The following is a 24263-nucleotide window of genomic DNA, read 5'->3' on the forward strand; positions in this document are numbered from 1 at the left end:
TCCAGTCCCCTCACGCATAAGCTCTCTTAAAATCTCACTTGTTTTACCCCATAAGTAAGGCCGGTCAAATCATAAAAGGTCTGAATATCACGTTTTGAAAAATATTTGCAATCATAAATTCCCCAAAGAATCACTCACTATTCAAGGGATATTTAAAATTTGAACAAGTTGCACTGTGTTTTTCATAGGCAACAATGATGCTGAATACCTCATTTAAATTGAAAAAGAGAAAAAAAAAAAATCATTCTGATGATGGAGTGAAAACATGAACTTCCACAGCTGCCAGTCTTCTCTTTTGCACTTCTAGCTCTGCCCATGGCCCTTTGCCGTTTTCTTTTCCATAGGCTGCTAATGAGTCTGAGATATGCCTACAGTACTTCATGGGCCCAATATCTGTGAATCAGGTCAAGATACTGACAGGAAAAATAATACATTCTTATGAATGTGAAGAACTGTTCATCCAGCCCAGTCTGTTTTTTTTTTCTGAGGTATTGCTTCTCTGCCTTCCACAGGAATCACTGCAAGAACTTTACACATTGCATGGGTAGAAAGCTCCTTTGGGTGACCACTGTACTACTTCTCTCTTAATAGCTAATGCACTGATAAGTGATCCCTATAAAATTAAGAATATGAGCAGATCAGTAGGTGGTACAATATTCCTTTCCAGTCCAGTTACTGTTTTTAAGTTTGTGCGTTTCCTTGTAAGTACACCTTGCCATCTGTAGAACTTAAGAAGTTTTAAAAATACTGGACTGACTGCTGAAAATCAAGTTTTGTAGCTAGCAGCATGTAAACCACGAGACAGTTCTCTGAGGGAATGTGACTCCCAGAAGTCAGTCCAATATTTCTTAAAATTAGCCCACTTACTAATTTTTTAAATACGTATTCTGCAGACTAAGGTTTTGTCTAAACATTTTTACCATTTTTCCAAAAGAAAAAAAATTACGTTTCACACAGCAAATGAGTCATCCAGTTTTACAAATGCTTTAATATTTCATTGAGCTAATGTGAAAACTGTAGAAAAGTAGGGTTAGGACTATCTACAGATGTATCCTAAGAGAAATCAGTTTTAAATTACTACCTTATTAACTGAAAGACACAATTACTGAGGTTCTGAACAAAACAGCCATTTCCATAATTGCCTAGATTCTAACATGATCGTTGTCCTGGTTGAGCCCGTATTTCCAGTTTTGACGAGCAAATTTACTGGAATCAACATTATCTCTGCAGATATAGAGGAAATAGTAATTGACTGAAATTGAGCTGTTTTGTGAAAGGATACAATCACTTTCAAGTTCTTCTAAACAGAACCTACTTTTCGTTACTCCTACATTTATTTTTTAAATTATTCTGAGTAATACTATCATAAAGACTGTGAGAATCAGGTCTGTATTTCAGGTAAGAAGTCTAAGTCTGAAGCACTTCAAAAACATGACAGGAACAATGAATAAAATAAAATCACTTCTATTACAGTATAGAATGAACTAATGAAACTACTTCAAGTACACTACACAGCAGCAGATCACACAGAAAGCAAATATCGGTGCTATCCATGTTTGCCTGAAAGCATTTTATATGTCCATCCACAAAGAAAATGATAAACTTGTTAAAACCGTAATCTGTATCTCTTTATTTATAAAAGGTATAGCAAAATATTAATTAATTAAATGCATACAGTAGCTGTTCCTTTGTGGGAACTACATCTCATTTAGCAGTTGCCGTTGTGTGTCCATCAGTATTGCAATCAAATGGCACTCTCATAATCTTTTCGTAATTAATGAAAACCCTCCAATGCCTTGTCCCACTGCTGACAGTTGAGGTGCAGTAACTGGGATTCTGGAGGTAGAGATGACCTGGAGAAAGAGGAGTTCTATGAAAGAATACACTCAATAATACTGAAGGCTTTTTAAGTATGAAGGAAATCTTTAAAAACAGAAGATCTCTCTAAAATATCTGCAGTGACCCTTTCCCTCCCCAGCTCTTTGATAGGTAGAAAATTAAAGGCACATCTCTTAGCCAGCTGGGAGAAACTGGATAGCTCAGACTTCTGTTTCCACTTTGACTATGCCCTTGAATTCCACTTCTAATAGCTGCAAGTCACTGCTTCTCTTGCCACTCAAATCCACGCAGGCAGTGGGCAGCCTGGTCATCCTCTGAAGCTTCTGGTGTGAGCTACTCACATTTCTTAGATCTAATCCAGTCCGGTCACTCATGTGTTACACACAGAGTAATGCTTTTCAGATTTAGCTGTATTTTAATTCAATCAGGAATCAAATGAGCTGGTTCCATGTCAAGGTCTTCCAAAATCTTATGTTGATTTGATTATTTTAAACAATCTTGGCTTAAAAAATGCTTGCAGGGAATTGAGAACTTCAACAAGATTAATTACTCTGCTGTCTTCCAGTGCTGCAATGCTTCTACCGTGTAATGCTCTATTAATGCTGTATCCTCAGAAACATAGGTAAGCATTATCAACTGTAATTTCAGAGAAGGAAATAAAGATACAGAGCAATGCCATTATTGTCTCAGATGGTAACTGAGTAACATCACTTTCTGGACCTTTTTTTTAACAACTCAACCAGCCTTGCCCACTGTAGCAACCCCCTGGGCTTCCTACGATTCCTCGCTCTGAATTTTAAGTGTAAACTAGTACCAGATAAACTCTCACTGCATATGTAAGACAACAGGACACTGATACTTTCTCATTTAAAAAGAAGTTAATCTTCCATGTCAATCAGTTTCCCCTTTTGTAGTTTGTACATAGTAGCATCACTTCTCTGCAGCACTGAAAGGCAATTATAGACAAAACATCAGAGGAGGGGACAGTGATATGAAAAGATGAATGTACCTAAACAAAAATAGATTTACCATTGTTATCCCTCCTAATCACCTGTTTGGTACTTGCTCACACACAAAAAAATCTTTTTAAATATTAAAAAATCCTTTTTGAATTTCCTTCTCTCCTTGATCCTGCAGCAAAGTTATGAGAGTTCACTTACAAGAACAGTGACAATTGCAGCAGAACACCATAATGTTATTCAGGATAAGGAAAAGATTGGAAGAGAATGTCTACACAATGTATACCGAGCACACTAGGCCATACTCTGAATTCTTTAGTCAACACACAGGGAACAATGTGGGGGCACATCTCCTCTTTGCCCCATATGTTCTACATCACTTACACATGAGCAAATGCGCATGTGAAATCATTCTAGCATCTTTCATCATTTCACTGATATCAAAGATTGCATATGGTATAAGGCAATGGTGAATCAATCCTCATGATCTTCACAGGTATTTTGCCTCAGAAAGTACTGGCAGACTCTGAAATAGAACTCACAGATCTTGCTGAATACAAATAGCACCAAAGTACAGGTAAATGGAGAACTTTACAAACTGAGATTTGATCATGGCATTCCTTCCTATAAATTAGCTCATGGTATATAAAAAAAAACCTAAAATTAAACTTTTCCACATGTGGAAAACATGGTGAGCAAGAATATTTCTGAACCAATGAATTGTGTGCGTATCTGTGGCAACTGAGGTAGATTTTTTTTTTCTTGTTCCAAATATGGTGCAGCATATACTTATTTAATAAGTTCTCCGCAATGCCAAACAAACTGGTATCTTCAGTCTCTTTCAAGGTAGGCATTTTGGCTAACTCTTTGACTCAGGAAGTGCATGCTCTTCATCCCCAGGTTGCATAGGCTTGTTGCTTCCTCTTAAGGTTAAAAACGAGTATCTCAGTCCTCCTACCATACTAAAGAAAAGAGAATGAACAGAGATGTCAGAGATACCTGATGTTGTATATACCATTTTATAGGTAATTACCTTTCCTTTCAAAAGAATAAAGAATACCAGCTAGCATAAATTAGGAGTCCCTCAGAGCTATGGAAGCCATCTGAGAAACTAGTCCTGAGTATACAAAGATCAATTAGCAGTTGCTCATACAAATAGACATAACAATTCATCCAAGCACTAGAAGTAACTACTCGCAAGTTACAACTCATATTCAATGGACACAACTCAGTCAGTGTTCTCACTTCCCACACCACTTGGCTTTTACTTGGAAGCCTCACAGCTCAGAACTGTTGCTCATAAAAAAAGAATTAACTTAATCCCACACAACTACAGGCGTATTTCCATAGTTAAGATCCTACTACAGTAAGATTCAATATCTGAAAACAGACATGAAAAGACATAACTAATTGTCATGAACGTTACACTCTGAGGCAGTGCTTCCTCAGGCCAGTAGTTTCAAAACTGCATCACCCAAGTGGGCCAAATCAAACAAAACTATATCTCATTGAAAATTTTTCAGCTTTAATAAATAAAGGCTTTTCAAGTTCCACTCACCAAATATTTAGCCCTATGAAGTTTAACACAGAGAATATATAATCTCCACCAATCAACATTCCAATGTAAGCAATCGATATATTCTGAAAGGAAACAAAAGCCGTGCATTTACTAAAGTCAGTTTTCATCTCCAAGAATATAAATTATATCAATTAATTTACTTTTCAAATGAAACAGCTATATTCTGTTGCTGGCCACTCTAAAATCAGAGTTTAAATTTGTTTAATGGGATGTAAGCCTTGTGGGCAATTTAACAGCAAAATAAAATCATAAAATTGGTATGTTTTCTAAATGCATGCAATGCACTGAGAGTGACTTTCTGAAAAAAGAATAAGAAAAAAAAAATAAAATCAGCTATTTGATATTAGGCAAAACGGAGCTATGGCTACCTTCTGAAAATGTGCTGCTTCTTAGTCTCTGGAAGGCTCCTTTCAGATCCCACTTCTTAAAAGCAGGTTTTGGGTTCTCAAGCATAAAAAGTATGCTTTTAAGTTACAATAAAAGCTCTTTATTATTGCTTTAAAAGTTCACCTCCTTACTTTGCCAACTAAATGTGCATTGAGAGCACTTGACTCAAGTTCAGGCAGGCATAGTTTAAAGTAAAAGATTCTGCCTTTTACCCTGCCCCCATCAAGTTTTGGGAAAATTGTCCCCTATAGACAGAAGGAAAACTACAGAACTGTGTAATCATTTTACCAACACTTTGCTGGTTTCAAATGTTTTAGCAGCTAGCCTGAACAATGACATAATTTCTATCAGTTTCTACTGGGGACTACTGCACCATAAAGTGCTTCTCAACTTTAAAGCTGTTCAAAACGCCTCCTAGACTATTATTGCTCAGAAAATATAAATAATGTTGCTCTATCTCAATGATTCAGTGCAGACATATAAAATTTAGAATGCTCCCAGGGCCACAGAAAGAAATCTACTAGATTAATCTTGCCATCTTCCTTTTGCAGATTTTGCTATGCTTGAGGTATTGTTTTCCTTAGTCACCGATGCAAGGGAGCACCTTGACTGTTATTCCTGTGCCTAAGTTAGTTCGGATTCTGCTAAACCTTTTCCAGCTTACAGCTCCATGCTTCTCTCCAAATTGGCCTACAAAAAGGTGCTTTGGCAGCCATTGATGTACCCAGCTCAGACATGTTGGCCTCATCAACGCAAAGAGAGTTGCACTGGTTTTAAATTAAACTAGGTTAGGGAAAACAGACTGTAAGGACACCAAGTTCAGTTTTCAAGACATGTATGTTTTGGTGTAGCTCAAACTGACCAGAATTTATACAAGTCAAAATGAAATAGTCCATTCAGCTAGAATACAAGTTCTCACACAGAGGTTGAAGCAGTTAAGCATAAAGCAATACACTCCTTACTACAGCTTAGCCATTATTCTGCATCTATGAATGCTCTGTGTACTAACTGCAATGGAAATTCTGTATCAGCTTGCAATGGATTTGTACCAGGCCACCTCAACTAACTCACAGTAACCTGATAAAGAACAGAAGCAGGTGACAATATCAGACAAAATGTGGTTAAATGTACATCTTTTAATTAAAAAGTGGTTCAAGTTTCTTTTGTAGAAAAATAAATCAATACTCACATTGCTTTCTAGAGTATACCTGAGCTTCAGTGGAAGAAAACTAGGTCACTTTGTGGTGTGACCTTGTTTGGCCCAAGCAGTGTCTCAGTATTAGCCCTCATTTTGAGTGTGCAGGTCAAATCATAATCAGGATCACTGCTGAGTCAATGCTCTTCCTTGTCTATTCAAGCATTCTCATCTCCCTCTTCTGCTTCATAACTCACCTTGATGGCACCAACTACTGTTGTTGTGAGCGCAGAATTGTAATGACTGCATAGGACAGTAGAATACATCAAGAGAAACCTAAATAAAGTAAACGAGAAAATTTTATAAATTCTTCCCAGGATGTTTGGAAGTTTAGCAGTGTTTTGAAATGTTCAACATTTTCCAGATAAGGATTTTGCTGGAATCCTCAATCCCACCCATTCCAAACCCTACAAAAAGATTCTGTGGATCTGTATTTTGAGTTAATGATGTGCATATAGAGAGTGCTCAAAATACATCTTAAAATGTGCTGCCTGAGCTCTAGCAGAGTCATCCCTGTTCTCTGCACTTCTTAAATGTCAGTATTTGAGGTTAGTTTGACCCCTTGGTTGGTGACGTGTGAAAAAGCAGAACATTTTCCTATTCTTCCTTTGACTCTGCAGTTCCAACAGGAACACCGCACTGTTTCATTACTTTTGAGTCTCCCGTACTTCTACAGGTACTTTAAAGAACAAACACACTGAAACAATTCCTATTCTAAAGGGCTTCTATTAACTGCAAAGAAGAAGTTAGATAATCAGAAGAGATGGCCAGCAGAGAGATACTGAGTATGGAATGTAAAAAGCTGAATGGCCTGCAAGGTCAACAACACAGATAGTACTGGAACAGTTGTTTACACTATTAGAAATAATTCAAAGACAAGACAGAATCCTGGGGGAAAAATATATCTTCTTTCAATTTTAACATAACTTATTAGTGAGTCTTATATTTGAGATTTGCAGTTTGAAACACTGTCACTAAAATATCTTACTTGGTTGCCCTGTGTCCTTACCCCAACAAGCACGAAAGAATAAACTGAAAGACAAATAAAAAATTTGTCCAGTGCTGGAAATGTGTTGCCTATTAAAAACAAAAAAAAAAAGAGAAGGAGAATTATGTTCTATATAATTAAATGTAAACACATACAAAATGTAGCTAATATGAAAATGTGCACAATCTAAAAATACATTTGATTCATATTATATTATGAAACATTTGTATTAGTACTGGAAACAGTTTGATGCATTTAACTTCAGAGACAACAGGATGACAGCACCCATAATACCTAGACACGTTCTTGTAACATGTATAGCAGTGCAGATATAAAACTGCACACAGCAAGCAACGAATACAAATACTGATACCAACACTGTGATTAATACTCTATAATAAATAGTGTTGCTATGAGACAGAGAGAACAAGCAAATAAATAAATAATCAGCTTGAAATCTATTTCATACCACAGAATCATTTCTGAGCAGCTTTCAAGGTGCAAGCCTGCATTTTTTTGTTCAAAAGTAGATTAAATAAACATTACTAAGGTCTCTCATTCAATGAAGGTCAATGAAAGGGCTAAATCATGACTTTGAAGTCTGCTACTTAGTGACATGCAGCAAAAAACCACACACAATGACACACAACAGTCACTAAGAAAATTGTCACAGGTTCTTTCCCACCTCTGGTAGCTCTAGGATAGGCCTCATTTTAATCTGGTTATTTTAAAATCACCTGTATCAGCAGAAAACTCAGAAAAGGCTGAACAGATCTCTGAGAAACAAGACAAAGGCTCTTAGTTCATGCTGTCCTGTGGCTAGCTGAGCTTCCACCACCTGAGGTAACAGAAAGATTAACAGGACCTCAGGCAGCTCTGCCCTGCTAGAATTGTGCTGGTGTGCAACAACAAATTGCAAAGTATTACAGAGAGACATTCTGGGGGCTTCCTTTCTCTTTTACTGTATGCGTGATGTTTTCCTGTCCTCCCGGTCAGCCAGCTGGTGAAGGAGAAGTGAGTAACTGGGACACTCACAATCTGCAGTCTACAAGACGTGGCCGCTACCACTACATAACTAGCTGGAGGAGCAGAAGCAATCTCCGTATCACATAGACACGGTACTGATATTTTCTCCTTTTTTTCTGTGATTTAATTTCTGCATCACATTGACACCAGTTATTCAGATAATGTAATGGAATTTTTAATATTAAGTGACCAAGATGATGCATATAAACAATAGGCACTATGCATTTCTCTGGTATTTATTTATTCTTTTCAGGTAGTTAAGCATTAAATTGTTTTTGCCAAAACAACATGTGAGCACAACACACTCTTTATTTCTCCCATGGAATAAATGTAGCAACAAGGTAAACTTCCCTGTCCAGTTCTCCCAAAACGCCTCCAGCCCTGTTTGCCTGGAAAGCAGTAGAAAGCTTATAGTCATACAAACTTAGTCCCCACTACATCTGACAAGGGCATCAACTGCGATTTCCTAAATTGGCACAAGGTCATGATGGACCGACATCACAAGAAGAGATTTCTCACTCAGAGCTGATCTAAATCCATTATTTTCAGGGAACGTTCACTTAAAGCATACTTCTAAGATCACAATGACAGAATCATGCAAGTGCTCGGCACAACAACATACAACAAAGATGTTGGAATGATTTGTGACACTCCCAAGCTCTGTAACAATTTTCAGTGGCAAATCTCAAACACTTCCAAAAAGGAATACAAGCGTCTAGACTCATTTTACTGGTAAGAAAAAGGCAACTCAGTAAGTCTGTGAGAGAGCCAGAAAAACACAAACCTCCTGGTCTGATATGTCACATGCCAGAATATACAGCCTATGGTATTACACTGTATCATGATTACCTATGAAGAGTCATGCTGTCATTCTGTGAGAATGTAAAATGCAGGTTACTAAACTAGATTGAGAGGAATCTGTTATGTGCATCAGAATGAGTGAAGGATTGGAAATTGTCTGGTTTTGGTATTTGCAATCTCATTTTAGAGCATCTGGCAAATTACACAGTGCAGCTGGATTCCCAACCAGCTGCTCTAGCTAAGAGGCCACAGTCATACATTAGTTCTTAAACAAAGACTCATGTAAGAGCTATCACACAAATCCAGGTTCTCCTTAGAGAAAATAATTACAAGTTTTTACCTGTAAAGGGCAAGTCCAAGTCAATTATTTCAAATCCTAGTCACTACCATGGCGGTAAGATTGCCTCTTTAAAAACAAACAAACAAACAAAAATACCCACCCACCTCCCAGCTGAAAAAAATGAATTAAATACCACTACCAGTCTGAGATATGCAATATTGTTCTTTACCTGCTGAAAGTCTCCAGTAGAAAAGCTAAGAATAACTGTTGGAACCACCATGAAACAAGCATTATAGAAAAGGACACCATATTTTCCCAACTCCTGTGAAAAAATGAAACATGCTGTTTGGAATTACAAACCATTTGGGAGCAAAATACTAAATATTACTCTGGCAATCCTTCTGACATTATTGTCAACAAGTAGACAAAACAAAATACATTTCAATTTAAAATACAAGCGTGTGATCATTGGATTCAGTGTTTAGTACTGAGCTGAGTCTCCACTTCGGTCACTTGGTTTGTACGTTCAGCAGAGTATTACTGCTTTACAATACCTTGAACAGTTTCTATACAACACCAGCTAGTCAGAAACTTCCCAAGGCACTGGTCCAGAACTGCGTTGTGTTAGACTCCACATAATTCTCTGCCTGGCCAAAGGATTACCCGTTACATCTACTGCAAATCAACCACAAAAGCATACGGCAGGATGGCTCCCTGGAGCCAACATAACAGGAAAATTAAGGAAGTCTGACTCTAGATGGAGCATCTGTAATCACTGGTAACTGATATAACTTCAAGCAACTGGAGGGATGCTATATATCCTCTTGGTTAACTTGCCTGACACAAAGGCAGAAGATTAGAGGAATGAAAATGTAGTCTTCCCTTCCTCCTGATTCAGCCATGATACTTAGAAAATCTTTCCAGCTTATCTTGTTTGAAAATGCAACCCAGTATTTTTCAGAAAACTGTGAGGCTGCTTATAAAGAAAAATACAGAGACTGGATTCAATGTGACTCCTGAGATTATTAAAAGTTATATATTTCCACTGTACAGACTGAACTACAGAAGTCAGTGACAAAACGTCTATCCAGCATCTTCAAAACTGCTCTTTGCTATGGCTTGGTTACATTTTCATGGCACTGTATTGGAAGAGCAGCCTACCCAATGTTTACATAAAGGTATTGCCTAATTTTTTGGCATCCCAGAGTTTGGTGTAGGCTTGCTTTTAGACAGAAAAAAAGAGACAACAGTTGTTGTGGTTATTGACTCAAACTGGATAGGTCCCTGTTCCTACCCACAAGTTTATTTTACATAAACCTCACTTAAGGTGTGTTTCTAGTCAAAAAATCATCTTCCTTAGATATATGTATCAAGTTTACAGGTAAAGAACTTGCTTTCAGTTTGGATTTTTTTTTTTTTTTGGCCAAAAGGAACATTTTAAAGCCACTACAAACTGCCTAAAAGACCTGGGAGAAAATAAAACATGCTGTTTATCTAAGCTGTCCTGAGATACTAATTATACGTTTTTCCCAGGCTGTTCTGTATTAAGGATGCATGTATCAACTGAAATATGAAAGCAAATGAAACTATTTAATAACTGCATATTCACAAAGTCATATAGTAAGTAAACCACTGTTACCATATTGTCATAATGTTAAATTCAATGTAATCACCCCACAGTTACCTTTGGATCGATCTTCTGCTTTGTGTAAACTCCATTTGCTGCTGTGAAGATATCATTTAGCAACACAAAGGTGTAGCCCTCCAGATTAAAAGACAGATCAGACCTAGGAATGAAATATTACGCTGTAAATAAGCAAACAGTATATAGTGTACTGCAATACCTTGTTTACTTAGAGAAATATCATAAATGATGAAATGCAAATCCTGAGAACTCCAGCAAGTCATGGGTTTTGCTTTAAGTCTTCTTTGTAAGTCCAAGTACTTTACATGTCTCCAATCACAGGACCATCACAAATGAGTCATCAAGAGTTCCCAGTACTCAGTGTGGAAGTGGCAGGAAATGTTCAGTTTTCATACTTTGAAAAAAGTCCATCTGTCTCAATCCTGACAACCTGTCCAATTATTACTGAGTATAGTTACCTATTTCTTTTAACACAAAAAGTAGCTAGGGAATAGTCTGACTACTTGTTTTTTTACAGTCAGACCAGACATATTGTCATCCTTTCTGTTTTGACTAGTTACCTCATGGATACCGGGTAATTCATTTAATAGGACATAGCTCTATCCAAGTCACATCACATGGAAATTATTTACCTTTGTACACAGCAAAGCCAAGAAACAAAAAATAACATTACATTTCCAGTTAAGTAAAGGAATATTCAAACAGAAAGAAAACAGAGGAGACTAGCATATGAGTGCTTTGTTAACTTAATGTCACATTTGAACTTATTCAAAGTGATTAAAGAAATAAACTGCCTAACTCAAAATAATATTTGACAACCAAAAAAATCAGTCTTTACCCAGAACAAGAATATATTTTTCTAAGATTATTAAAATACACCAATACTATGAAATAAAAGCAGCATTCCTCACACAGTTTTAACTTGCTTCAATTATGATCCTGCAAACATGGAAAAACTATGGGGTAAAAACAGAAGCACCCACATACTTTCAGCTGGAGTTAAATTTTTCCCTTTGTATTCCTGTACCTCCCAATGATGTCAGTAAAGAGATTTTCCAAATCAACGTAATCCAGAATCTCAACTTATGTTTACTTGGCACTTAACAAGGAAAAAATCCTCCTCTTGTCCCTCCTCTCATAGCATGTCTTTGTATAACAAATGAAAACCTTACCCAGCAGCTATGAAAGCTCCAAGAATGATGGCAAATACGCTGACTATAATACTCAGTGGGTATCGTTTCCTGTAGACAAAAATTAGACAGTTCACATTTTCATTATTTCGAGGAGATTAAATGGCTGTCCATCTGAAAAGTTTCAAAGCAATTAATAATCACAGAACATTTAACAGGAGGGCACAGACTTGATAACCTTACAGAAGCCATGTGATTGACTATGTGCCACGCTGTCAGACCTTGGCCCTGAGAACAGAGACTGAAAAAGCATTGTGAGCATTCTGCTACTAGATAATGTTAAAAGTAAAGATTAAAGGTTTAAAGTAACAGTGCTGGAACAAACTGTAATTTACTCTTACTGGTATACATAATGGACATATTTCAGCGTCTTCCAGTAATCCAGTAAAGGAAAATCACTACATGTCTCATGTAGCTCTCCACCTCACCTTTCTTGGGGAAGATACTGTCTGTACAGCACACTATCTGGGCTATTTTTCAAATAGGTACTTATTTTGAAGTAAAACTGAAACCTTGTACTTGAAGGGGAAAGCACAGAAGCTTATGATACTCTTCACTACAGCTACACCTGTACTACTGCCACAAAGTAGGGAAAAGCGTATCGTATCAATTATTGCGCTTCTTATACCTGTATTACTTTATTTAGAAATGTCTTACGTACTTATTTTTGCACCATACTGCAATGTGCCTTTCAGACATTCTCCTAGTCATTTTCTCAGGCTAGGCCTGAGCTCTAAGCTGGCCTGTGAGAAAAGATCCATCAAAATGAAGTATACAATACTCTCGGAGAAATCCTGTGTGTAAAGGAGCACAGCTGCGGGACACTGTTCCAACAACAAAGCTGTATGCAGTCTCTAGATATGTTAAGCTTTGATCATAACTCTTGACAGTAACGAACCAAACCCTGAGTGCTTTTCAAATCCTGAGCTGAGCCAACATAGACTCTCTGGAGTTCTTCCATTTTCAGCCCTGATGAAATACACTGCAGCAGTCTGCATGAATACAGACTTTTGCTCTTCAGCTTCCCTTAGGTTAGGATGTTGCTTGCACTCATACACCACATTGCCGTAGTCCAGCTCAGAACTCGTGACAACCTTCCTAACTCACATTTTCCACACTTGCTTGTGGGAGTCCTCAGGACAACAGGAGAAGACAGCAAGTTCTGCTTTCCCTGTGCGAACTTACAACTAGAAAACAATCCCGGAGCATCCTCAAATATGAACCCTGTTGATCAACTGCTGCTTCAGCCAAAAGGAAATGACAGTCTACTTGTGGCTTTTTGAAAAGCTTTTCCCCTGACCATCACTCTCACGTTGCCTGTGTTCAGCTTCAGCAAAGTGCTTTCTCCCTTGTGACCTCACCGTAACTGAGCACAAGCCATCTGGATGAAACTATGACAGTGACAAAATATGACATACTTATATTTCTGTTCTTCCAAGTCAGTACAACTGAAACTAGTGATCCCAAGCTGCAGTAGCATACACTTCTTAATTTCTCATTAAAAATAACACAGGTATATATAATTAAGGAGTTCTCTGATCTAACAGCACACTGGTAGATACCATTTTGCTTCATTAAACTGGTATGTTTTTAGACTTGACCCAGAAAGCTCCTCTACACAAGCAGACTGACATACTATGATCATTGTTTTGAGACAGAGGGTCTGCCTATCTGAAGCCATTTGCAGCTTAGGGGCCTCTGAGATGAGACACAAACCATAACCACTACAAGTGTCTGTGTTGTGCTCTGCTTACCTTATTCCTGTGCAACAGTCAAGACAATGAGCTGTGTGAACGAGAGCAAGCTGAATTTTTTTTTTCCTTATTCACTAATACATGTACCTATGTCTTCAAAAAAAGCTACATAGAACCACTTTCTTTGCTTTTCTCTGTTTGTCAGTAAAAAGCACTCATTCAATATTCTCATGAGATGCCACAAGTAACCCATTTGATACAAGCTAAAATAAAGGTATTTTAAATGAAAAAAAAAAAAAAAAAAAAAAAGGATCACCCAAGTATGATGATTTCCAGCAGTAAAGTAAGTGGAATGGTAAACTTCCTGAGCACTGTAAACATCGGCAAACTGTCAAAAAAAAAAAAAAATCCAAATATAGCTTCAGATTAACATAATTTTTATGTCCTAATTTTTACCTAATTTTACTAACCAGAGGATGAAATCATTAGTTCAGCAATAAGCAGCCAAAACAAATTCCCAGCTACCTGGCATATTTTTAAAAATGTCAGTCTGACACTAGAGGCAGATTAGATAATCAGATAATTGGAAAATAACAAGATACACCAGTTTGTAAAACAATGCAACTGGCTACCTTCTGGAAGGTCCCTCTGCATCAGTGAAATTGAATATAAAAGCTATTTTCTACTTAGCACAGCTCCTATGAAATAATTCTGCAGAATTCATGGGTAGGGTAAGTAATAATTATTTCTGTTGTAAACTTAGACAACACACAATTAACCTGTCTCTGAAAACACAGAAATAAAATACAAAGCAATCACACTTAGTAAACAAGCTGTGCTTCCAAAAAAGTAAAATAAATACACAAGAAAAAAAATCACAGAAAGAACAAAAAACACTAAAGGTGAGACCTGATGCAACTACCAAGTGGCTACTATCAAACATATTGCTGGTCTGCATGAACTAATGCAGCTGGAAACCTTTTTGATTAATTTGAGAAAACACTTGCATCTGACACTATGGAAATCTGACAGCATGGTCATACAGACCAATTAATCCTCTGTTTAAGGTAACTATTAGCAACTGCATTAATAAATTATACAAATCCTAACACAGTTTAATCACTTTACAACAGACATTTTGAAGTTATGCATACGATCACCTACGCCTTATAGACAACTCAAACAAGGTGGAAAATTCCATCATGTAAACAAATGTCACATAATGTAACAAAACACAACATAACAAAATGTTAATGGTAGAAACACTGCTGCCATTCTTACTTTCCTCTTATCAAAATTAGTTATGAACAGCAAATCTAAAAGAGATATGTCAGCAAGAGGAGGAGGAGATGATGCACTGATGTTTAAAATAGCCTACTAACTTTTTATTTTAAAATTACAGTTAGGGAAACAGAAAAGAACCCATGAATCAAACTTTCACAGGATTGAAACTACTTCCGTATTCACAGTGGCTGAAGTGCTACTAGGGACAGTACTGCCAAAGTCCTTATGTCTGCCTGAACAGTCATTTCAGTGAAACAACTTCTGAATGTGTGCAAGAAAGGGTTGCAGAATCAGGCTTCTAATGTTGCTAGCCAGTGAAAATTAATTCTATAAATAAAAATAAATGTAAATTAATTAAAAGTGATAAATTTCCTCTCCCAGCAGCTGTCTCCAAGTTCTGAAATGCTGAAAACCTGCAAAATTCTCCATTTTGGTTTAGCATACTGCCAAATCCTCAGGAGCCTGTAATAACATACAAGAAACCTCTGCAATGGCAGTGCTGTATTCTCCAATCCTGGTGCAGCCATCCTGCTTCTACACTCCTCTTCCATAGAAAATTTGGTCATCTAATCTACTGCAGCAGGTCCTCTACATAGATTACACATTTTTAACACTAACGTGTAAGTGGATCTATGCTTAGAGGCATACAGGAGCCAGCGAGCCCTTATCTCCCCACCACCTGCTTTTGGTGCTCACCAGGGCTAGGTCACCACCACCATCCCACTACACAGTTGTTTCTCCGTCTCTTGGCAATTCCTAAATAACCTGCACTGACATCATGGTACAAATCTTTCCTCTACTCTTCTTCCTTCAAAAATGTCTTTTTTACAGCTTTCAACCACTCTGGTGAGGACACCCAGGAAAAGCTGGATGCTTGGGTGTGAGAGGAAAGTGAAAGCACTTTAAATGTTAGAGAGGAGTATTGTGATTTTCTGTAACTACAGGCCTGGCTAAGTCCCCCTTAAAGGAAGCACAGAACTTGTAAACAGATCAAATATTTGGCTAAGAATTTCATAATTGTATCAGGGGTTTAAACAGACAGATATCACATGCATTTAAGTCCCTAAGCAATGCTCTTCTTCAGTGCTTATTTTTTACCCCCCACCCCCCCCAAAAGAAAAGGGTAAAATCCAAACAGTCTACTTATAACTTCCATTTACTGTACCTGAGTTTGCTGGTACTTGATAATCCACTTATGTGGTTTCCAACATAAATCAGAGGCAGAGGAAACAACTGTGATAAAATTAAAAGCACAACTCAGATTATTATGTTTTGAAGCACTGTTGAGAAACTTGAGAGAAATTGGTAACTGTAGTATCAGATGCACTTTTAGAAAGAAAGAGGGGTTTTTTAAGGAAAAAAATGTAATTATGCTGTAAACTGATCTGCAGCTCTCGTTCATGTGACCAATCATGACAACAGCTTCACTGATTTCATTAGAAGAGCCGCAATCTACCTCTAATGAGACTCAGACTCCATTGAGAGTAAATGTTAATCAGTTTTATTTTAATTACTATAACCCGTTCTAACATTTGAATTTTAGGTATAAAAGTAGTATTAATAACCGTAGCTAAATAAACAAGAGAACAGGTGGAATAAAAGAATGAATAAACTAAGTATGCTGTGCTTCTCTAGGCACGCTGGAAATATTAGTATTTTAGATCTGCCCAACATATTATGCTATGCGAGATACTAGAAATGAAAGGTAAGTATTTCGGAGTAAATTAAACTTTACCTTTTCCAGATTCTAGCATTACGAGACTGACTCACACAGAAACATACAGGCCCTAACACAATACAGAGAAACATTAACAGAACTTCACAGCCTGGAGAAAATGTGCAAGAAGTCAGGGATCCCTACAAAATATTCAGCTGCAGCTCAAAGCTATCAATTCTCTGACTACAGAAAAGTTGCAGAAGATTAAAACCAATAAAAGTAATCAGTGGGGACAAAGGTGGTGTGTATATCTAGTCTCATTCACTATCAGTCAAGTGGAGCTGAAATGGCAGAAAAACAAAACAGATCCTCTATCCTAACGTGTAACAGCTGCTGTTGTGCTTATACATGCTCCAGGAGACACTATGTTTGTTGGAGGCTATGCCCTCTCAAAGTATTGTGTGCTGGAAAAGCATACTGAGGAGTGGGCTGCATTTTATCTATATTAAAAATTCTGAATTTATTTTACAGCAAAGAGGAGAGAGAAGTGCAGTAAAAGTTAACTATAGTTAACTTTTAAGTGAATGTAACAGTAAAAATAAATAGAACTATAAAGTAAACAGGAGTATAAGTAACAATCAGTATTCAGCCTGTCAACATAAGTTCGCAAAACTTTTGTAACGTTCTACCTCTTCTGCAGATTTTTGTGTAGAAAAATGTGGTTTATTTCATTCATAGGATAAAAACAGAGCTGACATTACATTCTCTTTCCTCTGAAATTCATCTATTGTAAAGACAAAATTGCAACACCCAACACAACATCAGAGATCAGTGAAACATTTACCTAAAAAGGGTCAAGAACTCCAAAGCTTTGTCACTAAAATAACCACTATGCTACTTTAAAATTCTAGCTGAAAGCACTGAGGACATAAACCAGTCCAGGAGTGAAAAGCAATGACGATCTTAGTGTCAATAAAAGCAAAAGTTGTCAAAAGGATAAAGAGTTGGTCAGAGGGTGCTTTAAAAAGTAAAGAAATCAACAATGAGCAATCCAGCTAATTGACCGTGTCTAGCCCAATCCAGCACTACAAGTCCTGGATGCTGCAGTGCTGACTGCTCCTGCCATATCCAGGAAAGTCTTCCAAAGGATAGATATAATTAAGACAAAGAAAATGGATGCTGTATTTTTTTAATGTCTTTATACTGATGTTAAAGTGAAGGCAACAGCAGACAGGGACAGTAGTGGGACTCAGGGAGGCAGAGGGAAGAAACTTATCATGGTCTCAACAAGTTGTTTACATGCAGAACTCAAAATTACTCACTGGGATATCTTCTTTCATAGTTTGGATCTTTACATGAAGAAATGTGAATGATTTCAACATGCATTAAGAATAAACAGCATTCACCAATGGCTGCAAGACATTCATCGCAAACCTCATACTGACAGTAACACAAGATTTTGCAATGAAGATGCTGGCCTGAAAAGCTATGACTTCTGAGCACTGTAGCGGAGGTGGGAGCTAACTCTGTATCTCTGAGCAAACACTGACCAATATCCTGCAACACGTCATAAATGCACAGGCTTATGCATCAAAGCAAAGCTCCAGCAACACTGCATATGGATGCAAAAATCTACAAGGACCACTGCTGCAGTAATCTCAGATCCTATTTCCCAATCTGAGATAATAAAAGATCCTCTGATATTTTCCCTGTCCTGCCTCTTTAGACCATACACACTCAAGGCCTGTACAATGCAGCTAGCCCCTACCTAGTGTTTTCAGTGGGCATTACTTAGCCCCTCCTACGTGTTGAGTCAACTGTTTTTCGCATTTTTGATCTACCACATATTCTTTTTCTATCACATGTCCCATTTTTTATCACATTTTTTATCACATGTCCCATTTCCAAGCAGTCTCTCTCCCTTCCTGATCAAAATTATTTCCTAAACACAGATCTTCCACTGATCCCATAGGGAGCTGTATACATCCCGAAAAAATACTTCGGGAATCCTATAAGAGTTTATCCACCTGTATGAAGGTACAGCACCCCTTCCCATGTACTGCATAACAAAATGGTACCAGATTTCTCTGCAAACAAAAGGTCAAAATATTGCAGTGAAATTATCAAATTCGGTATTATATGAAACAAAGACACAAATAATCACATTTGACAAATGCATTTTTTTCTGTTATTTTATATCTTGTCTCCATAAAAAAGAATGCCACTGTATGAGGTAACATTTTCCCATTATCATCAGGACCTACATAATCCTTACCTTCACAGGTATACTTCTGTCAAAATTGGGGAAGTGAATAATCTTATTTAATTTTGACACATACAAGATAAGTATAGTGGCTGCCATCTAAACAAAAAGAAAAAACAAGAAGTCACATAAAAGCAGAACTGTAATGTATGAATGAAAGAACTGTATCAAAGACAAAATCTTTATATGCATTTGACAAATGCTACGTATTATATATTTCCTTCAAAGAACAACACAGCATGCAGTTAATAAACTGGAATAACTTTACTCTTATCAATTCTGATAGCTATTTATTTATAAGTGCAATATAGCCATATGCTTTACTAGCTTGAGAAAATTAGTGGCACCCTGTGAAACAATGCATGCTGAGAAGGAGCTGAGAAAATAGAACAGGACACGATCCCAGAATAATCATGCTGTTTTCACTTAGTGTTGTTTAGTTTGCAGAATCACTCTTACAGCTTTTTTGGTAATGTGAAACAGGAATAGTGCATTGATCAGTCTGTTGACAACATGAGGAAGAAATAATAAAGATACAGACAGAATGAAGGAGAATATTTGAGCAACCACACATCCTAAGAGTTAACACTGGTCCCAGGGAGTAAAAAAAAGGTAAAGATTTTCCTTATACAAGAATATAATAATTGACTATCTAGAGGATGGTCTGGAGTCATGTTCTGCAGACTAAAGCATTATACCATATTATATGCACTTTGCAAAGTGTTCAGGGAAATCTTGGAAGGATCAGTTAGCAAAAAATGGAAATGCCACTGTGCCTTAAGTTCTGTAAAGAAAAAAAGCCATATAATTACCCCTAATATAAATTACTGAATTACTGCCACATTTGCTAGTCCTTGGCTTCCACTGAAACACAATGTGTGGTTCCTTGAGCAGTCTGGATGGGTGAAACTCTCTCTCCCCCTTTCACACACCAAAGACTTTACAAGACGTTACTCTCTTCAGCACCTAACAGCAGAGTTGTCAGACTTGCAGTACCCTGTTTTCACTTCTTCCTCACTACCCCTAGCTTGTAACCTTGGCAGAAAGCAAATCCTCTCTTTTAAATGTATTGGCTTAAACAACACCTGCTTCAATGCTTCACCTTCCCCAGCCAACCCTCTGCAGAGTCACACATTCTTCTTTATAGATCATGTACAGAAATGTTTGAACTTTGGTGTCACTACCGATGCCTACTAACAACACAAAAGAACAGAAAACTTATTTCAAATTGCCCACAGGTAAATAAGCAACAAAGAACCAAAATTGGGTGGCAGTCCGGCTGGAAAACTGCTTGGAAAGGGGGGAGAGGAAATAGGTATTTGTCTAGAAATAAGGGTAATACCTCTGCATGTAACCCAGAAACGCTCAAGGACTGTCCTGGGTTTGAGTGACTGGTGGATTTTGGGGTAACAGGGGTGGGGGCTACACCAGTGACTCCCTGTGAGAAGCTTCTTGAAGCTTCCACAGCTCCAAGCCAGCCCCACCTCTGGCCAAGGCTGAGCCAGTCAGATGCGCCTCTACGATAACATATTTAAGAAGGGACCTGAGAGAAGGAGCTGTAACATCTGCATGAACACCAAGGTCAGTGGAGGAACGGGGGAAGGAGGGGGGAGGTGTGCTGGAGCAGAGACCCTCCTGTATCCTGTGGTCAGACGGCAGGGCGGCCCCCCCTGCCACCCATGGAGATCCACAGTGGAGCAGACACTGATTTATGGCCAGTGTGGGGGCCCGACGCAACCAAAGAAAGTGGCTGCACCCAAAGCCAGCCGGGACCCTGTGGGAAGAAGCAGCCCCTTCTGTTGCAGTTCTGCGCAGAGATGATTGCAACATGAGGGGGTGTCCCACACCAGAGCAGCTCGGAAAGGGCTGCATCCCATGGGAGGGACTCAAATCGGAGGAAGTTTGTGGAGGACTGCCTCCTGTGAGCAGGGGACCACGGTGGAACTGGGGGGACAAGTTCCAGAAGCTCCCCCCACCGAAGATAAAGGAAGTGGCAGCACTGACTGCACCCCCCATTCCCTGCCCCTGCGCTGCTGTGGGGAGGAGGTAGAGATATTGGGAGCAGAACTGAGCCCGGGAAGAAGGGAGAGGTGGGGGGAAGGTGTTCTCAAGATGTGGCAATGCTTCTCACTGTCCTACTCCGTCTGTTAAGTGTTCTTGTTAGTGTCTGAATTAAAGTTATCTTTTTTTTCTTCCCCTAATGAGTCTGTCTTCTGCCCATGACCATAATGGGTGAGTCATGCCTTCCTGTCCTTATCTTGGTTTCTGAGGCTTTTTGCTTCATTTTCACCTTCCTAGTGCTGGGGAGGAAGGTGGGAGTAAGCAGCTACGTGGTGCTCAGTTGCCCTCTGAGTTCAAACCACGACAGACTCTCATTGGATCTATGCACTTGCTAGAACAAATCTTGACAGTTTGGAAGGCCAGATCTCTTAATTACTGAACTCTGCAAGGAGAAAAATGGCATTTCCAGTCGTTTACATGACTATTTCTAGGCAACAGTTTTGACTTGAGCTGAAACTTCTTTGATCTTACTAAAACAATTCATTCTTCCTTACTGAGTACCTAATCCAAAAGACAAGCAGTGCAGTGTAACAGATTTCCCCCCCCCCCAAAAAAAATATATCTCTATGCTAACATTAGTTTAACTTACAAAATAATAAGTATATTTACCGTGCTTTGCTTGTGAACATACCTGTCCAATTCCAAGAAACATTGGTGATGGGAAGCTGAAAAGCATAAACAGATAGTTAACATTAAGGAAAGAAACCAAAACTAAAATGAGAATAATTTAAATTTAGCACCAAAGTCAACAACTGGACGTGTGGATGATTGGCCTGTCTTTCTGAGGTGCTCAGGAACTTCTACACTTAGTGGAATCCTTGTATTTTATTTCTGCAGCAAAACACAAACTGCATCCAAATAATATAGCATACGCACAGACGATTAATTCTAAATTGCTAATTGTTCTGGGGATATTTCTAAGTGAAGGTAACACACTTGGAGAACTCTTAATAACCCACCATTTTTTGAGTGGCCTCCCATATACACTATACATTCTGAGATGGTATCGTAAGTTGAACCTCTCCCACTCGCCCTAACTTGGAACCTTATCTCCCACAGCCCAGATACACTAGCAGTATGATTTTGTGAAAGGAAAGTAAAGTACCTAGGTAAATGTTGTAGAAACATCTATTGCCTGCTAAAACAGCTAAATTCCTACCATACTGCTCCAGTTAGCTTTAGCCGAAAGCATCGATACTTGAATGTTAAGAAAGTAGAAATTCTAGCAGGACATCTTAAGAGCCTGAGTGCCTCTGTTTTCTCCCCTAAACCTACATCAAGCTAAAACCAATAAAGGTGTGGCAGTAACTGCTAGTTCTCTGTATGCATACTGAAATACAAGCAAAGAAGTCATTTACAATGGATGGCTGCCTTATTCCATAACCAGCAGTGTCTGGAGCCTCTCTGCCCAAAAGCTTTTGGCCCCTGAACATGATAACTCCTGCTGCCCCCCAGGGGTCACACAGCATTTTGGTGGACTGCACTGTCAGTGATGGTCAGACAGAAAACTGCATCCGGGGAGACTCTCAAACCCATTTCATCCTCTTTGCACGTCTGCACTAACAAATGCCTAAGGAGGGTCCACATTCTCAACAAGCTCTGTAATTTTCTATTATCAAGGCTCCTTGAGGTTGTGGCTATTTATCACAGAAGCCACCAGGACTGCTATACTACTGTTTGGTGTGCTGAGAAATGTACATCTCAAATGAGCATCTCTGGGACAGGAACACAGTATTAGCAAAAGAAAGAAACGCCCCGAACTGCAGCAGCAAGGCCATAAGGACACTGGGGTCACAATGTAGAGAAAGGGTTAGGAAACGCCAGTAGCAAAAGAGATTCCAGGAAACAGAGGTATCGGGGAGGAGGTGACAGAAAGCAGAAGAAACAGGACTTCCGTTTATAATTATGACACACCTAAACTGTGTTTTGGTTTGTACTTACAGCTATACCACATAAATATGGAGACTTCACTCATCCGTTCTACACAGATTTCTCCAGAGCTTTTTGATTTGCAGAGTTCTAAACATTCCCAGCAATGCTGTATACTCTTTATACAAAATTTAGGCTTACCGATGGGCACGCTGTCCTTGATTACCTTTCATGGATGTGCTAGACATATGCCAAAGACTTGCTGATTGTACGATGAAAACCACCATAAAACAAAATCTCAACCTGCCCCATGTAACATTTCTGGGAGATATATTACACACAGCTATTATGTGCTCAAATAGCACTGAATGTCAGAAAAGAACAGCAATTTTTTCTTTTTAACATTTTTCCTTTTGTTTCTTCTTTTCCCTTTTCTAAGTCACGATGAGCTAAAACCCAGAAAAACGAGAGCAAACCTTTTAAATAAAGAATATTAAGAGTGAGAAGATCACAGCTGCAGGATAATGATTCCATACGGGCTGCCTCATCAAGTCAAAGACGTAGTTCTTCAGTGTTTTTATGTTAAAGAGATTTTTCTGAGGTTCGCTCTTCATTTTGGCTACCTCCAGCAAGAAAGGTGATCGCAAGAAGGTAACAAGAGTGCCTGGGAGAAACAATTAGGGGAAACTGTTTCCCTGAAGGGTGTGATCTGGTGTGACCAGCAAAGGAAAAGACTGGCATGCCTCAGAAACGTGCCTTTCCTTCCAGGAAAACACTGGCATGCCTCAGAAACGCGCCTTTCCTTCGAGGAAAAGACTGGCGTGCCCCAGAAACGCACCTGCCAAGGGCTCTGCCGCCGGGCGGTGTTGCGGAAGTGGTCCGTACAAGGCACAAATGGGGTCTGGGAATGTAGAAAACGACCGTCGCCTCAGCCCACCCCCCGCCAGCTGCGGGGCCAGACCGCCCGTGCCGGTGTGCCAGAGGACTGCCGCGGGACCCGCGCCGCACCGACGCCCCCGCGTTACGCTAGCGGCAATGAACACGCTTCCCCCCACGGGCGGTGCGGGGCGGCGCGGCCCCGCTCCGCCTCGGCAGCCAGGTACGACCTGCCCTCGCCGGGAGAAGGGCGGCAGCGCCGCCAGACCAGCCGGCCGCCCGGGACGGGCCGGGACAGGCCCCGCCGCCCGCCCCGCCGCGGCCTGCGGCCCGGCCCGCCCTTCCGGCCCTCACCTGTAGGCGCTGAGCAGGGCCTTGTTGACCAGCACGATGAGGAAGGAGCACGCCCCGTAGAAGAGGGCTGAGAGCACCCTGGGCAGCGCCGAGGGTGAGGCGGCGCCCGCCGCCTCCCCAGCGGCCTGCCCGGCGCTCATGGCGGCGGCGAGCCGGGTCCGCCTGCGCCCCGCTCCAGGGCGACCGGGCCCTCGCCACTCCTCCTCCCCGGCCCGGCCCGCCTCGGCCCCGGGCGGCGGCGGCCGCAGGGCGCACCCCGGCAGGCCGGGCGGGGCGGGGCGCGGCGCGGCCTGGCCGTGCGGGGGCCCAGCCGGCG

The 24263-nt window shown here is 39.6% G+C and overlaps 1 protein-coding gene across 2 annotated transcripts; it reads right to left on the reverse strand.

The window, feature by feature from the left end:
- Positions 1-968: 968 nt before the first annotated feature.
- Positions 969-24202, reverse strand: SLC35D2 (solute carrier family 35 member D2). 2 transcript variants are annotated; one of them, XM_032985614.2, is made up of 12 exons: positions 23948-24202; positions 21480-21513; positions 18800-18886; positions 16033-16100; positions 13900-13971; positions 11872-11940; positions 10739-10841; positions 9284-9376; positions 6969-7036; positions 6157-6235; positions 4357-4439; positions 969-3760 (listed from the first exon to the last, which is right to left on the reverse strand). In XM_032985614.2, exons 1-12 carry the CDS (start codon positions 24085-24087, stop codon positions 3658-3660), a joined length of 999 nt encoding a protein of 332 aa, XP_032841505.2. In that variant the 5' UTR covers positions 24088-24202; the 3' UTR covers positions 969-3657. The 2 variants fall into 2 exon arrangements, with proteins under 2 accessions (XP_032841505.2, XP_042643616.1); XM_042787682.1 differs by lacking the exon at positions 13900-13971.
- Between the last annotated feature and the right edge of the window lie 61 nt (positions 24203-24263).

The sequence above is a fragment of the Tyto alba genome, unplaced genomic scaffold (assembly GCF_018691265.1).
Source record: "Tyto alba isolate M040663 unplaced genomic scaffold, T.alba_DEE_v4.0 Super-Scaffold_13, whole genome shotgun sequence".
Lineage (NCBI taxonomy): Eukaryota > Metazoa > Chordata > Aves > Strigiformes > Tytonidae > Tyto > Tyto alba.

Excerpts from the sequence above, each read along its gene's own strand:
- SLC35D2 (XM_032985614.2), bottom strand. The coding sequence starts at position 24,087 with ATGAGCGCCGGGCAGGCCGCTGGGGAGGCGGCGGGCGCCGCCTCACCC. Across the intron at positions 11,941-13,899 it reads CTGGAAATCATCATACTTGG|GAAACGATACCCACTGAGTA; the intron begins GTGATCCTTTTT and ends TTTTGTCTACAG. Across the intron at positions 10,842-11,871 it reads GGAGCTTTCATAGCTGCTGG|GTCTGATCTGTCTTTTAATC; the intron begins GTAAGGTTTTCA and ends TTTCATTCCTAG.